This window comes from Haliotis asinina, chromosome 3 (genome assembly GCF_037392515.1).
Source record: "Haliotis asinina isolate JCU_RB_2024 chromosome 3, JCU_Hal_asi_v2, whole genome shotgun sequence".
Taxonomy (NCBI): domain Eukaryota; kingdom Metazoa; phylum Mollusca; class Gastropoda; order Lepetellida; family Haliotidae; genus Haliotis; species Haliotis asinina.
Window position 1 is genome coordinate 25,160,647 of NC_090282.1, and position 19,061 is coordinate 25,179,707.

Consider the following 19,061-nt stretch of genomic DNA (forward strand, 5'->3'; position numbering starts at 1 on the left):
GCTCTCGTTTGGCCGAGTTTTGACGTAATACGGTCAGCCCCCGCGGCAGAGTTAGCTCCCTTTAATAAAAGGTACGCGATTTTATTATATTTACCGATTTCAAATCACTAATGTTAGAAAAAATAAGAATGTGTGCGAGTGTTCAGTTGCATTGATAGTAATTATGAAATACTGAAAATTATGCACTGGCCTCGACCTGTATTTCACGATATTGTTGTTTTATCGCAGGATTCGAAGTGAGTGAACAGGTGAGATGTCGGCGTCCATGATCAGTACGTAGTAATTTTGGTACTGGTATCAACAGTAATCAAAACATGAGCCATTCATCATATTATACGAAAGACGTTATCCACGTCTTTGGTTATACATTCATTTCAAAATATTAAAGGTGAAGAGGAAAAGTAATTTAACATTTTAATTTATATTCCATAAATTGCACCGTAGCTAACAGCTTCCATTGTGGTCTAGTGGTTAGGATTCCTGGCTTTCACCCAGGCGGCCCGGGTTCGATTCCCGGCAATGGAACATGTTTTTTTAATTTTTCTTTTTTTATTTTGTTCTGTTTGGAAGTATATAAATAAATAAATGAACATGAAAATCAAATAATGTTTGCAAATAACAGATTTCCAAATCATGCACCAAATTATTTGTACATGATAACATATTCGTGGATTGTCTATTTCTTTTAGGGGCTGATATTACAAAATTCTATTAAATATATCATTTTTAGAAAGAGACTGCTGATGATTGTCACACAGGGTTACATAATCAACAATAAAGACATTAGAAAAACCTTGTGCAACCACTCTGGCTTAATGTAAATACATCATCATGATTTGTTCACAGGATTAAAACTGTCCTATGATAATTTAATCTCATTATTAAACGCAGAAATGAAACAGGCTCTTGAAATATTATTACCAGATCATTGCCTTGTAGAATATCTACCTATGGCACCACATATTTCATCATTACTGGAACGTATACCCTGGAGATATCGAAGATGCAAATATTTATATTTTGAATAAAACTTCTTGCATGAAATAATTTACACCAAATAAAAGTTGTTCAAAGTAAGAGTAGTTGATTATGATGTTCATTTTCAAAGTAAAAGTGTTAATACATATAATAATTATACTCTAATAATTATACTTTGAATGAAATTGAACTGTTAAATTGAAATTGAACTGTGTATAAAGAACTGTTTATCCCAATGAGGTGTATGAAAAAATTGCCAAAAACCAATTGTCCACAGGTTCTATAATAACTTAGTTCATGTGAGACATGGATTGAGTCAATTCACAGTTAGCAACTGAAGGTGTACCTGAAGCACATTTTACAATACTTACTTTACACTGTTTAGACTGTGATCCTGAGCAATCAGTACAAACATCTACACTAGGAGACAAAACATGCCTGCCATCTTCATAGTGTCTGTAGTAGTGTTGGTAGTACTAGACTACTAAATATGATAATGTGGATGCCTGATAGGCTGTCACAGTTGCCATAGATGATCACTCTAAACATAGCTGCCCTGGGTTATGGTTGTCACTATTTTTTCATGTGTGTGCAGTCATGCAGTTGGCTTGAATTTGGGTGAATTCTGGGATGGAGAAAAGAACCCCAAAATCTACAGGTTATCAAACTTCATAAATATCTAAAGCACATAGCCTAAAACTGATACTACTATGTTCTGTACTTGGTGAGCTTGAAATTTGGTGTACAAAGGGAGACAACTTCTGTAAACACGAGTGGTCTTACTAACTAAAAGTAAAACCTGAGAAGAGGTCTTTCTTGTGCAAAGTAAAACCTGTCCCTGCAAAACTAAAACCTCAAATGTGGTTATTCTGGGAAAACAAGAGATGGCCTAATATATAGTAAGAAGCACACTTCAGTTTTATATGGATGGGAGATGGATGGAGTATAGGTTGGGAGATGGATGGAGTATAGGTTGGGAGATGGATGGATTAAATGGTTGGGAGATGGATGGATAGACAAGGCATTGAAAACATCCCTGCACAATATATCGTGGGGTCAAAAAAAGACATATTTTTGTAAAGTCATTCTTGGTACTTTCACAGACAAAATACACTAAACACGTCATTCATATTGCAGTTTATTCAACAAGAAACATTCAAACATAGACTAATCCCTAATGTTCATAAAATATGCACTGTGGTGAATTATGAATGTAAATAAAGTTATACCATATTCTCTATATAAAATACATACTGAGAGTATGTACTGATATACATAATATTCATCAGTCGTTTCAAGATATTATGTCTTGATGAGTAGCTACACTGGAATGCAATGGGATGATGTTAGTGAACAATACTTCATATTCATAACTGTTCTCATTTACAAAATCTCAAGTATCATAAAAAGTAGTCCTGAGTAATGAGATTCTAGTGGAGACAAAATCAATGCAGTACAAATTATTGTGTCTATTTTAATCATGAAAGGTCACATGCAACACAAAACACAAAACACAACTTTGCAGATTCTGATTACTTTTCGTATGGACTTACAGTAACAAATTATCACAAAAATGCAAATGATTCACTAATTTCCCCCCAGGTATGGGGGAAAAAGTGGTTTCACCAGCTGTGTTGTCCTGCGAGTTGGAGAACAAGAGATATTCTTGTGATTACAAGCATTTTGGGTCTACAGTAATAACAATACACTGCTCCCATACCTGTGGATGTTCAAGCCAAGTTTTCAAGAAAGTTTAGCACGAGACACACTAAGTTCATTGTTAAAAATAGCTCAGTTTGAAAACTAAAATGTCTTAATTCATGTCTACGGAAACACAGAAAAAACGTTTTGATTGTTATAAGTCTTTAAGTTTTATCGACACTTATGTGTCTGCCTGTCTGCTGATGACAGCATGCAAGACATAACTTCAATCATTGACCACATGCAATTTGAACTTAACACCTATCTTGCTATACACCATAAACAAAATACACTGATTTATGGGCCATACACCTGGGTTCTGTCTCTGTTACATGTAATATACACAGACAGGCAGATGTGATGCTAGTACACTGGACATGTTATTTTGTCTGCTTAGTACTTGGACGAATGACAGTTTTCAGCCATGCAGTAGTTAATAATGTCAGGATTTGTTGATTGTATCGAATGCAAATGCAGACAGCATGTATTCACAAAACCCAACATCTCTATGTTTATGGATAACAACGTCTTCTATTGTATATGATGCAGCGTGTCAGTATGGATTCTTAGCAAATCAGTATATGAATCCATAGTGAAATGTTGCATTATAATATTTATATACAATAAAAGAAGTTGTTATCCATAAAGAATCATACTTTCTTATTACTCCCCATACTTCTAAAATGCCAATCAAACAGACCATCGCACACACTATGAGCATTCAAAATAGCAGCAAACGAACCAGCCAATGAAAGGTCTTTGTTACACTTGAGTGCACACCAACCCACTCTGACAGGTGCTTTGTTCCCAGGGAAGTAAGCTCATATTAATAAGCAAAATATTGCGCTTTTGATTCACGATTGTATGCTTATAAGGTTGTTTATTTCTTGTTTTTTTCTCAATCAACAGTGTCTGTTATATGTCATGAGTAAGTGATAACTGTGTTTTAATTATGTTTTTTTTTGGTTGCATGTGACCTTAAAAATAAACTGTTTATGTCTCCGTATAAAATACCATAAATTAACAAAAACACACACGCCACATTCTTGTGTCAATGAATTTTGACTTGACTGATAAGTGATTTCTGTTTCTCACCCTTTTCCCATCATCACATTCAGCCGAACACATTGCAATTCAAGTGAGAGAGTGAGTTGGGTTTTGCCATTAGCATTTATCCTGCCATATCACAGCATGGCTATTTGAACTTGACAATATCCCTATATATTGTGCTGTACATTACTACCGATATGTTCATTACCCATACTGCAAAGAGACAAATAACAAAATATAAACCATATTCAAACAGATTTAAAACAGCTGAGATCTCATGTCAATTTCCAAACAATTCCTCATGAACAAAATTTTGATTAAACTCATCAACCATACAAAATAGGATGAACAGTCAATAAGAAAACAATCCAATAATGCATACATTATGCGCAACTGCCTTTCACGTAATTAAGTCATATTTGTGATTCAAACTTGTCACATACAATAAATGTTTATGTACAAATTAAATGTTTAATACAATGTGTGTTCATGAAATGTTATTTTTTGTTCAAATGTAAATTAAAAATGTACAGAAAATAATCAGGAAATGTTGCATAAATTACACAGATGTGTAAATTAACAAGTAAATACTTTTCCACCATATTTCTCTTACTTGTTGTCATTAAAATTGACCAAATAAGGTAAAATGGCAAAGTTTGATTGAAGTATATGTTGGGTCTAACATTTGATACAACAGAATACAAGGTAACCACAAACTTGGATATGTTCTCTGATTAACACTGCAGATCTATATAATTCAACAAGAAACCAAAAATATGGATGATATTAAAGATGATGAAATAGTGAAACTACTTATATACTCATGATTGTGCCTTGCTGGAAAGGCTTCTACAGCTAACTATTACTTAAGAAAAATATTTTCACAATTCCCAGCATGCAAAAAAGCCTTTGCAGCCAATCAACACTTGAATATAAACAATGAATCAAACACCAACTGAACACATTTAGTTTAAAGTGAACATCCTCCCCTCAACCCAACTGTTACCTTGAACAGTGGTAGGTTCCCTTTAGAGCTGAGTCCTGTTTGTGTTCTGAAGGTTTTTTGAGGGACCATTTTTAATTTGACAAAAAAAAAAAAAAGAAAAAAAAAGTGCCCCTATGTACAACGTCAATTACTCATGACAAAAACTCAAGTACAAAATTACAAAAACAACCAGTGCATATGTACAGAATTGTTAACCCCTGCTTTTTAATTAATTAATGTGTCAAATTCTACATACAACCTTTGTTTTATAACGATACTGAAATCTTTTCTTAAAAGAAAACAAAAAAACAAACACATGGTGAACATTAAAGTCAACAATTTGCTTTTAAAAGAACTTTTTACAAACAATGCCAAGGGGGCGCCACTCATCAAACAAATGCTGTGGTTACTTGCTATTTTTATGAAACATTTAGATTTGAGATATATTTTTCTACAAAATGATACCAAATTTAGCAATTTCAGGACATTATTATACTTTGTATTCAACCTTAAAGTGCTTGTTTCTTGTTTTGAGTAGTGTATTATCAATAACATCTAATTTTTGGATGACTTGATTTTTTATAAACTCTTTCATACAGCACCGTTAAAAAACATTCTATGATGCGTTACTTAAGGTGCATATATTATTGCCATGCACAAAGGTATTGGGCAGTGCAAAATAAAAGTGAAAGAAATCCGCTAAGTAGACAGGTGAGCCAAAACGTTGTGTCTGTTGTGTTTTTGTGTAGCCAAATGATTTCTCCATGTGAGTGAGTGCTGGGTTAGATTTTATGCCGTTTTTAGCAATATCATGACAAGGGACACCAGAAATGAGCTTCACACATTGTACCCATGTGGGGAATCAAACCCGGAATGTTTTAACCACTGGGCTACCTCACCTCCCCTTTCTCCATTATGACATAAAAGAACACATAAGGAAAAACCTGATATTGGCCCTGACTGCCCATTCCACAAACTGATCTTACCACTGACATGGTAGAAACACTTGTAATAAGAGAAAGATTTACAACAAACACAAGGCTAAGATGACTGTGGAATGGAGCCTTGGTATTTTCAATTTTAAGTTTCACACGTTACCTAATACAGTGTAGTGTATTAAACAGAGAGTGAATAATTATGGCAATTAATTCTGATTATTAATGCTCTACAAGAGTGAAATTAGTGTTTCCTCCAGACCACAAAAAGGGCAGGGTGAAGTTTCTTCAGAAAAGGGCACCCTAGTTTGAAAAGGGCACCCTAGTTTGAAAAGGGCACAAATCACAATAAAAACAAAAGCAAAATGATCAGTTTGAGCCTCATGTATTATTAACCTACAGTCTCCTTTGCTTTTTCTCAGGAAGCTTTTCAAAACAGTTTCCAAGTCAGTGTCATTGTGGCTGTCGGTGTTTAGGCTGATCATAAGATGCTTGTTACAGTTGCTGACTGTCAGTCTGTTCCTGTGCTCGGTCACAGCTAGCAAGTACCGGGCAGGGCGCAGTAAAAAAGGGCACCAGAAGAAAAGGGCAGGGCACAGCGCCCTTCTAAAATGCTCTGGAGGAAACACTAGAAATGGTCTCCCAGGTCATGAAATCCTGCCTGAGAAAAATGACGAATGTCTCCCTTCTTCGTATTCTGTAAACAACTAGTGTCAGAGATTTCTTCTTCTTCACGTGCTTGCTGTCACAGTATACCCCAACATATATGACACTTCCATACTTCTTTCCACAAAATGGTGTCATGGTTCTAAGACTTGCACTATTATTTGTTCATTTTGATGGGAGTCAGTTGCACAGGACAAGAGAGATATTATTTCTCTGCATAAAAAGCATCTATTGTTTTCTGGTACATCTTTGCTACAATTGGACGGCGAAGTTTCAAGGTTGGACCTGTGGAAAGAAAATAATATCACCATGAATGGGTAAACAGATTGAAATGACTGGTAGTAAAGGGGAGGTAACTTTCAAGGCATATCTGTACCAAGGAATGTAACTGCACTGTTACTACACTCTCATTATTATAGTATGTTATTGACAAAGTTCACTATTTGTTACGAGTGCAAAGAAATAGACAGCTAGGTGTGCGAGAAGTGATGGAAATGGCAAAACACAGGTTAATGGATTAATAACTTAGTTGGCACTTGTGCACATGCTTCTCCAACACCTGGTTGTCCCACGCTTTCATTGAGCGTTTTATGTTTACTAGTTTTTGAGTTAGACTACAATTCATCAGTTCGGTTTTCAGCTGAATGGATAGTAGTATGCATCACATTCAGCAATATTCCGGATACATGACTGTTATCTACAAATAATTCAGTCTGGGGACATCAAACCAGTGTCAGATAATGCAATCAAGATTCCAGCTCAACCAACTCCCTATCCATTCTGTCCTCTCCATATAGTATCCCTAAACCTCCCTACCTAGCTCTCCACCGGGTATTGAGAAGTCCTTGGGCAGGATTGACCATTTCTGGATTTTGGCGGCTCTAGACACAGCCCGACTGTTAGCCTTGTCAATGCCTGCCTGGACAGCCTTCAAGACTGCCGTGTCCGGTTTGTCCAGGATGTCACTGACAGTGGTTGCTGTGCTTCCTTGCTCCCTGCACCACTCCAAGGCCTGCGAGGTTAGTTGGGGATAAGGTTCCATGGTTTCAGGGTCAATTTCCGTCTGAGAAGAGAGAAGGTTAGTTTTTCAAGACCTACACTTGAATGATTTTACTCATATCAACACAATGAAAGTTTCCCCCAAATTTTGACACACTTAAAACAGTCACTATATGTTTCATAAATACACAGGCACACCAAAGATTGATTTCTCCACTAACTTGGAGGAACCAACTGCAAACCTTATGCAGTTAAATTGCACGTGGATCATGCATCACCATGATGAAAAGCATGTGCACATACTCAGCATGTGAACAGTAATTCAAAACAAAATTCAGTTTAAAACAGTTACCTGAAGTAAGTGACTATAATTACATTAGTGATACTAAACTTTTGATGTGAAGCATATATTGTGGATCTATTTATAGTGTCTTTCTGTCCATGAACATAGTACAGGAATTAACATTAAAGGCATATTTCACACGTTCCTCAGCTTTTCATTTTGAAAAAAGAACAATCAAGGCTGTGGGGTAGCCCTGTGGTTAGAGCAGTTCCACATAGTGACATAATGTTGAAGATCCTGGTTTGAATCCCCACATGGGTACAATGTGTGAAGCCAATATCTGGTGTCACCTGCTGTGATATTGCTGGAATATTGCAAAAAGCAGTGTAAAACCAAACTCACTCAGTCATATGTCAAATCATTTCAGTAATGACATCTGACAGGATCCAGAACTGAGCAACTTTTGTTTACCATAAGCAGTCCAAGCTGTATCAGGGTGCACCTGACAAAACTGTTAATGGAGGTGTCCTCACATTCTAACACAGGAAGGTATTGTATCAAAGAAAAAGATTTGGAACAGACTGCTCACTTAAACACAAGTTCTAACGTATTATGATTGTTTCATCCAATACACTCTCTGTTCACTGTTGCAAGAAGTAACTAACAGGATTGGGTGGTCAGGCTCGCTGAACTGGTTGACATAAGTCATCGGTTTCCAATTGCACAGACCAATGTTCATGCTGTTGATCACTGATTGTCTCACTAAACTCACTCTGAGGAAAGTGTAAATGCCGAACACAGTTAGTGACAGGGGTATCTGCTTGAGTGCGCCTTTAAAGCAGGAGTTCCTCACCTTGAGAGTTATCAGCAGAGAGAGGAACTTCTTCTTGTCTCCGATCAACATACAGTTGCTGATAGCTGGGATGCACTCTTTCACCACATCCTCAATGGGCACTGGGGCAATATTCTCCCCCCCTGCTGTGATGATTAACTCTGCAATAAAAAATGCATCACAACACTGCTGAATCAAAATGCAAGCCTGCTGCAGTGCCTTCAGTCAGTCACTACAGGTCAGACAAGCTACATGGACAATTAAGGACTTCAAGCCTTCTGGGCGTGACAAGCATCCTTGAGTATAATGAAGGACTTACAGCCTTCACTACAGGTGAAACAGTCAGTGTGGAGTATTAAGTAGGACTTTAGGAAGATAATTCAGTTGCGATTCCTGTTATGCTACCTATTATTCAACAAACCAAGAAACAGCAATCCGGCACTACACATGTTGTTCCAATCATATGGCAACTTTTTTTATATGGGAGGCATAGAGTAGTATGAGAGAGTACCGCAAAGAGCTTTATTGTGGGGCAAGGCTGTATATAGAACATTCAGATATTACAAGAGATCATGTTGTTACATTAATGAATATTATAATTTATTCAGTGTTGTATGTACACAAATATGCTCCCGCTAATGAATGTCAACCATCAACACATGATAATTGTTCCACATTTGACAGTAAGGTATGACAATTTGTTGAGAGAATTCATGCCAGGTAAAATGTGTGCACGTACCTTTGATTCTACCAGTGATGAAGAGGAAGCCATCTTTATCTTTCTTCCCGATGTCTCCACTATGTAGCCAGCCTTCTTCATCCAGGGTCTCCTTGGTTTTCTCTTCGTTCTCAAGGTAGCCCATCATCACATGGCGGCCATACATGCAAATCTGAAGATAAATTATTAAGGACAGGCATGATACCAGCAGCAGACATTGAAACATATTCACCAGGGACAGCTGAATGCAATATACATTCAGGTAGGATAACAATACATCAACAACATCTTATTTGTTGTGAGAATGTCGTTAAGGTTATTACACTGTTATCAAGTAAATAGTTGCATGATAACAGTGTTAGAACCTACTCCAAAACATTGCTCTCACAGCAATAAAGATGTCGTTCTTCCATACACTGTTATCCTTTATATTACCCGAGCTTCTAAATGTCTCTCACACATTTCTTGATTGGGATTTGTGAATGGTAACTAATGACGTCTAATGATGCAGGATGTGACACTCTGGCTAATACAGGTTTGAGTTAGACTTGGTTTCAGCAGCCCATGCTTGTCATGTCATTATATCGAAATTGTGTAGATTGATGCTCATGATGTTGATCACTGAACTGTCTGGACTATTGCTGAAATAGGCGTTAAACAACTAACAGTCAAATTTTGGCCCTGTTTCCACTAAAAGACCTTTGCACTAACATGTTCGTAACACTGTGTCTAACATTGAATATTAACACTGAGTAACAGTGATATAGTTTGTATATTTGACATCAATGCACATCTTATCTTGGGTTCTATTGTTCTAATCCCACAGATTAACATAGTAACAAAGAAACAACTATTTGTGGTCTGACCGAGAATGGGAGCTACTCTAGCCAACATACCTCTCCATTGCCATCACTGTCGATATTTGCCAGTTTTGTCTGAACGCCACCAAACTCAAAACCGACACTCATTATGCGATTTTCAGGACCATCTCGTCCAAAAGTCTGTGGACCTGAAGACAAATATAGAAAATTAACGTCACAACTAAGCAGCTGAACCTACTATGAATTCATAGACATGTCAAACATCGGAAAAAACAAACTTTTTCATCCATATTAAAAAGGTTTCAGAAAGCTCAGCAATCCAAACAGTGATGACTAAAAGTAACTATTGAATTTCAGTATATCATGTCTACAAACCTGTTTAGCCAGACATTAAAAAGTAGTCATGTTTATTACAAATTTACACAATTTTACCATATAGTTTAAAATAAAACACCATCTAAAACAAGGAATAAATGATTGTGAACTTGGTTTCTGTTTGTAAATTTGATATTTACACTCTGGCTGCATTCTGTGGCATTAGAGGTACCAGCTGGCAGGATCATTATGTACAACTTAAGTACACAGAAACCAATAACTCAACACAGATCTTCTCCTACATGTTTCCATCATGTATCTGTTTAACTGAAATCACTTCTCCTTGAAGATACATGATGGAAACATGTAGGAGAAGATCTGTGTTGAGTTTTTATTTCAGAAACTACTTGTTATATATCTATAACTGTACACTCAGGCTGGCTAAAATGGCTGTCACTAATGTTTTTAGAATAGAAACGAGTTAGGTCAGAGTCTGTAGAAAAAACTTGCAATATTTTTGGTTGTTTGGGTGTATTAACTATCAAGACAGATGGACGGACAAGACGAGACGTGACGAGATGAGACGAGACAATACCAGTGTACACTATTGGGGTGTTAAGGTCGAAGGAAGTACTGACCTGAGCACTCGCTCATGCCATACACCTCTGCTATCGGGATGTTGAGACTGTAGAAGTACTCCAGCGTATCCTTGGTAATGGGAGCTGCTCCAGAGATAAAAAACCTGCAGCGCTCAAACCCAAGAGCTGCACGAACTTTGGAGAATACCAGAGCATTCGCAATACTGAAGCCAAACGGCAATCCACCACTGCAAATAGAAACATATACATATAGGATATTTATATAGCGCAGATATACCCGCATATATATATAGTGTACTGTACACTAATGGTTGTGACAACACTGAAAGAATCTGCACACAAAGTCGACTCCAAGGTTCTTACACTCGGTCACAGGTGGGCTCGATCCCGGCACCTCAACCTGTCCCCATATACAGTCTTGTGGTATTTCCCTAACAGCTGTGGTTTATACTTCATAAACCAACTGTAAACTAGAACATCTAAATTCTATCATTTCGGAGCCTGTAGTGGCAAAGATACCCATCTAAAAGTAAACTGTATACTGAGCTGAGCGAGTCTAAAACACTGTCCTCAGCAGTGCTCAAGCCATATCATAGCCACTTGAAAACAATCAAGTCTGAGTGAGTATGGTGTTGCGCTGCTTTTAGCAACACTCCAGCAATATCACAGGGGTGACACCAGAAATGGGCCTCACATATTGTACCCATGTCAGGAATCAAACTCTAAGGCTACCCGACTGCCCCTAATCATGTGTGAATCACAGGCACTGACCCAGGCCGTAAGGGTAGGAATAAAAATAATCATGACTTGACCAGTGAATCCTTCTCATTCAACTCCAGCAAACATGACACATGGGCCAAGGCCACCCACAAATCATTCTTCAGAAACAGTAATATGTACACAGAAACATGAACTGGAAATGAGTAAAGTCATCTCATTGATACAAAAACAATACACAATAATGCATTCACGAAAGTAGGGTGAGTGAACCAACAGTGAAGGCAGCAGTATTCCAGCTATTGGCATAAGCTGCAGCCAAATAATAGTGCATTTGGTTTCATGCCACTTTTAGTGATATTCCAGCAATATCATAGCAAGGGACCCAAGTATGGGCATCTAACATTGTACCCATGTGGAGAATAGAACCCAGGTGTTCAGAATGATGAGAGAACACTTTAACTACTAGGCTCCCCCACTGCCTAGCAGTCTATACACAATAAGTAATACAAATAGAGACATGGAGCAGAAGGTTACAAAAAAAATGCATATCTCCATCAAAATACAATTGTTACTGAAAGACAGTCAAGACATGACACTTGTGTATGAGTGAGGGAACAACAAGGAGATGGGTTTGATGCGCAGTGAATCACGTCCAAGTTGTACGACGAGGGAATGTGGGTCTTTATGCAGGAAGTAATACATGCAGGAATGACTGGATGGAACTACATTCAATCTGTCACAAAACTGACCTTCCATGTCAGAAAATGAAACAAGCTTTATGCACCTCACACTGATCTAGTGTAATATCCACTGCACTCACATGTTCAATGGTATTCAAAGCTTCTCTTACAGGAGGAACACCTACTGTTAAAAATTATGGTTAAAATACAGATTCTCTTCTTATTTGTAAAACAGAAGTGAGATTTGATATTTCATGTAAGTTTTTCTATACAAACTACAGCAAACTGCTTCGATCCAATCCTTCTCTAATTCTAAGTAGGAATAATATGTCATTCATCGAGACTCGGGTCACACACCACACCTGCACAGATGTAACACTCACTGGCAGAGCCTAGGATTAGGAACAGGACACCAGGGAAATATTTTCTGGTAATGGATCAGGGATTTATCTTTGTCAGCCACATGATGACATGTGGTTAGCAGCAAAATTATAGTGAAAATCTAAAACTGGAAATGATTAATACTCAAATTTATTTAAAGCTCCAAAATCATATTTCGCTGTTGATAAATAATGTTATTGCTTTGTTTTGTTTGTTTTGATGCTGAATTTAACATAACTGAATTTTATATTGAATTCAAGTTAAGTAAATCTGAATTTAGTAAATTAAACTGTACAAAAATCACAAATATGACGGAAATACTGACTTTCTCCAATTTATATTTTGGGCAATCAGTGCTGCTTCTAGATAAATCCTTGGTATATACTGTGGCAAACTACCAACAGGGAAACTAAACAACAATTGATACACATGTTTAAATCAAAAGAAATACATATAAGACTATACACAAAGAAGCATACACAATCTGAAAGTGAACAGATGTTGACATTATACTATGCAAATGATACGTTACATGAACCAAGCCAGAAGTGATACACCGACGTACCATGGTACTTGATACTCTTTATTCAGCATTAATATGTTTCGAGTTGTGATTATCTGCTCATCAGATGTTCAAGGAACTGTCTTGAGTAATCTCTTGGCCATGTCAGAAATTGAGCGAGTGAGTAAGTGAGTGATGCTTCAGAAAAGCTAGAACCACTTGACTTTCTTGCTTAAAGATAGACACTGATTTAGCATTGCCACATAGAGCTCAGATTATTGGTGCTGTTTCAAAATAAAATGATCCAATGTACAAAAATTAATTTGCCACCGAAAGGTCTTTAGTATGCCTTTAAGAATAAGAACCAAAGCAAGGTTCATCTGAAATTGTGCACCATATAATGTGTTGATGACTACATAAGTATCATATAACATGTTATAGATGTCAGTGTATCATTCCAACCCCGCACTATACACTAGTTGCACTGCATGCTGGGATATGCAACATGTAAACACATGCCAGTACATCAGTACAATATAATCACTGGACAATCAATCAGTTACCGTTTAGTTGACTTTCCTCGCTTTGAAAAACTGGGTAAAAAAATATTTTAGAACAAAATTACTTGATGTATTGAAGTAAATTAAGAACTTGGTCATAACATTTCTTTACTATCGGGTGGCATTTCACAAGATTACAGAACAGAGGCAGAAAAGTTGCATATATTGGAAAAACTATCACTGTTCCTCTCCGTAAAAAGTTTGATAAATCTTATAGAATTAAAAGTGACATCCACTGAACTAAACTTTCAAACATTATCTCAATCAACTGTAGAAACATGTATTCATGATTACCCATTCTGAAGACTGTAGTTTCCCTTTAGTCCCATTCCCTTCGCCCAGGTGCTAATCTTCTTCTTCAAGCCAGTGGTTTCTTTGCCAACGGCCAACATTCTCTCCATCATTTTCTCCCAGACTCGTGGTACACCGAAAAAAGTTGTGGGCCGGACCTCCTTCAGAGTTTGAACAAGTGCTCCCTGCAATACATCAGGACATAACTTAATGTTAGGGCTATTGAAGATGGTTTGTTGCCACATATTGCTACGTGGAGTTATGTCCCTTGGCCATTTCAGCTTGTCCCAAGTAGATATGGGCAATTTTACTGGTTAACCATCATTGTTGCCATGAGTGAGCTCCCAATCGTAGGCGACAGACCAGAGTGCCTATATGTTCTTAAAAAGCAATTGCTTCAGTTTACCAAACATTCATGTCAGAACCACAAGGCCACAGAATTTTATCTGCATCGTAAGACAAGACAACTTAAGGTTAATCTACCTTCAGAGCGTCAGGTCCGGCGAAGTTCACTGTTCCTCCGTATGATATCGGCAGGTAAATGTCCAACACCTGAGCTGCCACGTGGCTCAAGGGGAGATAACTGACCGAAATCTCCTGACCATAGCGTAGCTTGTTGGCATCGCCTGTTGCTTTGGCTGTCCATGTGACCTGAATTGTAACACTATTAGTTAGTTTCAATGTCCAAATGTTTAAACACGTTTTTAAGTAAATAGGAGAACTCAGTATTTAATCATCATGGCTGAATATTACAGGGTTATATAACAGGAGAAATAAGTACTTACGTTATAATGGCTCAATATTACAGGGTTATATAACAGAAGTCAGTTCTTACATTATCATGGCTCAATATTACTGGGTTACGCAAAAGGAGAACACAGTACTTACAATATCATGGCTCAATATTACAGGGTTATATAACAGGAGAACTAAGTACTTATGTTATAATGGCTCAATATTACAGGGTTATATAACAGGAGAAGTCAGTTCTAACATTATCATGGCTCAATATTACAGGGTTATATAACAGAAGTCAGTTCTTACATTATCATGGCTCAATATTACAGGGTTATATAACAGGAGAACTAAGTACTTACGTTATAATGGCTCAATATTACAGGGTTATATAACAGGAGAAGTCAGTTCTAACATTATCATGGCTCAATATTACAGGGTTATATAACAGGAGAAGTCAGTTCTAACATTATCATGGCTCAATATTACTGGGTTACGCAAAAGGAGAACACAGTACTTACATTATCATGGCTCAATATTACAGGGTTATATAACAGGAGAAGTCAGTTCTAACATTATCATGGCTCAATATTACTGGGTTACGCAAAAGGAGAACACAGTACTTACAATATCATGGCTCAATATTACAGGGTTACGCAAAAGGAGAACACAGTACTTACATTATCATGGCTCAGCATGACTCCTTTGGGGTTCCCAGTGGTCCCAGACTGAAACAAACCATAAAAGGCTAAGGACGGCATTGGAAATGAGTCATATATTTGTACACAAAATATATCAGGTTCAACCTCAATGATATTCAAAAGTACTTTGAGAAAAGAGGTGTTTGAGACTCTACAGCTGTGCAAAAGACCAGCATTATCACATTTGCTGAACACAGCACTCGGTACATTCCCAGCTATACGACGGCAGTATTAACTTAATCAAATCCAGGCAAGATGGGGCAACGATGTTGTATAATGGCTGAACTGTTTGCTTGACCATTTTTGATTCCCTACACGGGTACAGACAGTGTTTGCTGGAGCTGTGGGTGACTGTGGTTCTCAGTTGGCTTCAGGCCTAAGGACCGATGTTAATTTTGAATGCTTGGTACAGTATGTGAAGCCCATTTCATGTCACCTATCCTGATATGGCCTGACAGAGTATTGCTATTGAACCAGTGTTCGAGATACCTGCCTGACTGCCCAGGATGGGTTCTTTTCAACATGGACTGCCAGATTATCAAATTCACCTGTGCAATGGTCATTCTAAGATTTAGACGTGTATCTGAAGATATTTTGTGGGCAGTTTTGGTCATGGCTGCCAAGTTCTACATCTAACCAGCCCTGTGATCTGTCTGACTGAAATGTTTGGAAGTTTCATACCCTCTGTTAATACCCCAACCACTCTTTGACTATAGTACAATAGGCAATACTATTAGAATATAGTACTTGGCCTAATATTGTCAACTTTTCAAATATGGGTATCTACGGGGTTGTAAGAATCATAACAAAATCAGACTTGGACCATTTACTACCTCGCTATCTTTTACACTTCCATTTTCGATCCACTTGCTGGAAATAATAAATTTAACAATAATTTCCTAGTGATAATAAATATAAAGTTTACACTTCATTTGTACAAAACTGTGTACATAATATTAATTTTGCATGACGTGTGACGCATAAAAAATTAAAATAGTGGTTTGTTTAACTGAAACTGAGTAAATTACGCAATTACGCTGTCCAGATGCAACACTGAACAATTAATTTGTGCTTTACTCTTAACATACAACTCTATGAGAATATGCCAATGGAACATACTACCATCCTGAACACTCACTAAGTATATATATATGAGGACATACTACCATCCTGAACACTCACTAAGTATACATATATATGAGGACATACTACTGTATTAGAAGATACTAATATTCCGAACACTCACAGTGTATATGAGAGTACAACACTTGTTTGGGGCAAGATCCTTCAATCGGTCTTCCAGCTGAGAGTCAGGGACATCATCTCCGAGCTTCATAAATTCTTCCCACTGAAAGACAATAGTGTTAACTTAGAATGAACCAAAGAATGGCTTCGCATTTTATACATTGAGGAATGAATAATCGCATTTGAAATGATTCTGTAAAAAGGCAAAAAATATCAATATCATCTTAACTGAGACACCTGTAAGGGCTTACTAGGGTGCCAAGTGTCAAAGAAGACAATAGATACACCTACAGAATATCAGCTACCTACCAGCCATGTATTAAGAATACTACGCAAGGTCTCATTAGATATGAATTGTAAGAAACAAGTGTCCTTGCTATAGCATCTGACCGAGTGAAAGCAAGGTCAAATACCACTGAAAGGTCACAAGTTTAGTATAATTTGTATGTAACTCTCTATCAATTGTTTTTCTATTTAACTATGGATGCAGCAGGGTCAGCTACTACTAGTTGTCAGATTAAAGCATTTTGGACAAAATTCATAACATCTTAAAATAAGTGTAAGCATTCTACTTCAGTTCTTTAACTTGTAATGTCATCCTGTCTTAAGGCATTTCACTGTTCCTTGCAGTCAAGTCTAGACATCACATTTATCACATTCTGTTCAGATCAGGCTATGAGACCCCTGAAGGACCGGGGTAGATTGGTCTCGAGCAACCCATGTTTGCCATAAAAGGCAACTATGCTTGTTGTAAGAGGTGACTAACAGGATTGGGTGTCAGACTCGCTGACTTAGTTGACATGTCATCGGTTCCCACTTTCACAGATCGATGCTCCTGCTGTTGAACACTGGTTTGTCTCATCCAGACTTGATTATTTACAGATTGCTGCCACATAGCTGGAGTATTGCAGAGTGCTGTGTGAACTAAACTCACTCACTCAGTTCAGGTTATGAAGGGATTGTGGGGTAGCCCAGTGGTTAGAGTGTTTGCTCATCACACCTAACACACGCGTTCAATGCCAAACATGGGGGTAATGTGTGAAGCCCACTTCTGGTGTCCCCCAACATGATATTGCTAGAATTTGTTTGTCACAACGAAGACTCAAGTTTGGTTCCAAAATAGGTACAATGGTGTCCTCTAACTTTGCCAGATTCTGTCAAAACAGGTCACTCGCTTCGCCAGAGTTTTGATAGCACGTAGTCCAGATGAGCAATAGTTTATTTCAACAAAATGCTCAGTTAGTGAGGTAAGTGAAGTTTGTATTAAAGAAAGACAAATGTACATTACAATGGTACATGGATATAATTTGCATTTTGGGGGAAGATTTGAGGAACTGGTCAATTAGTGATATCAATGATATTTGCATACATTTTGTGTTGCACTGTAGATACAGACTAACTCTTAAAAAGGCGCATGCCTCAGAGGCTAATGCTTATTACCTGGCTCGCATCTCTCACCTAGCCATAGTTGAATGTTGTCTGAACAAGACCTTTTGGGTTGACTCTGGCTAAGTGAGAGTGAAGAATATGTGAAGCTCATTTTTGGTGTCCCCCACCATGACATTGCTGGAATATTGCTAAAAGAGGTGTAAGGCCAAACTCACTCAAGAGCAGTTACGAGTCCACATACAGACTGCACATCAACAGTAACCTACTGAATAGATGAAAGATTCTCTATGGGCGACCTCCCCAGAGTACTGGATGATGGCCTTGAGATAAGGAAGCTCGTCCTTGATCTTGAGGAACTTCTCCAACTGCTGGTTGTTTTCTGCCACGATGATGTTAATCTTGGCGTTACTAGCAATAAACTGACATGCCTCAGGTGTGTTGGTGGTGTAGATCCCCGTAGCCAAGCCACTGAAATACAGCACTTTAAGAAATGACTGATTTCACAATCTGACTGTAACATATATATACATGTATAGATAGCTGTGCATGTATTGTTGGAAAGTTGAATGAGACTCTTCCACACACGGGGTGTTTGTACTTGGAACCTATTGTAAACACGCGAATATAATTGTGATACAGTGTACACTAAACAGTATAATACCAAACATGATGTACAGGCATGTCATCATACTTGATGGTGCATGTTTGCAAGTACTCAAACGAATCATTCAGATTGGCAACCGAGCTCATTTACTGTGACTTACACAAGTGTCTTCCAGGGTTACCTGAAACACAAGCACTTTATTATTTACTAAACAGCTCACCCATCAATAATAACTTACCCAGCAAATATAGCACCCAGATCAGCAAAAAACCATTCCGGAGAGTTGAAACCAATGATACCAACACCACTGCATGGCTCCAGGCCAAGCTATAATAACAAACAAACGTCATGAAAAATATAAACGCCATATA

General features: G+C 37.6%; 1 protein-coding gene and 1 non-coding gene across 4 annotated transcripts in view; one reads left to right on the forward strand and one right to left on the reverse strand.

Moving 5' to 3' along the window:
• The first annotated feature begins 453 nt into the window (after nt 1–453).
• Nucleotides 454–525, forward strand: Trnae-uuc (transfer RNA glutamic acid (anticodon UUC)). The gene has a single exon. It is a non-coding gene; the product is annotated as a tRNA-Glu (tRNA).
• A 1,575-nt stretch (nt 526–2,100) lies between these two features.
• The window catches only part of LOC137277729 (long-chain-fatty-acid--CoA ligase ACSBG2-like), a 53,687-nt gene continuing 36,726 nt past the window's right edge, over nt 2,101–19,061 (reverse strand). For all 3 annotated transcript variants that reach the window (XM_067809624.1, XM_067809623.1, XM_067809622.1), the window contains 12 exons: nt 18,929–19,017; nt 18,353–18,554; nt 16,699–16,800; nt 15,432–15,479; nt 14,500–14,667; nt 14,020–14,201; nt 10,922–11,109; nt 10,044–10,156; nt 9,169–9,319; nt 8,451–8,590; nt 7,132–7,378; nt 2,101–6,600 (listed from right to left, as the gene is read on the reverse strand). In XM_067809624.1, the coding sequence (XP_067665725.1) occupies nt 6,521–6,600; nt 7,132–7,378; nt 8,451–8,590; nt 9,169–9,319; nt 10,044–10,156; nt 10,922–11,109; nt 14,020–14,201; nt 14,500–14,667; nt 15,432–15,479; nt 16,699–16,800; nt 18,353–18,554; nt 18,929–19,017 (1,710 nt within the window). In that variant the 3' untranslated portion in view covers nt 2,101–6,520. The remainder of the gene's footprint in view (nt 6,601–7,131; nt 7,379–8,450; nt 8,591–9,168; nt 9,320–10,043; nt 10,157–10,921; nt 11,110–14,019; nt 14,202–14,499; nt 14,668–15,431; nt 15,480–16,698; nt 16,801–18,352; nt 18,555–18,928; nt 19,018–19,061) is intronic.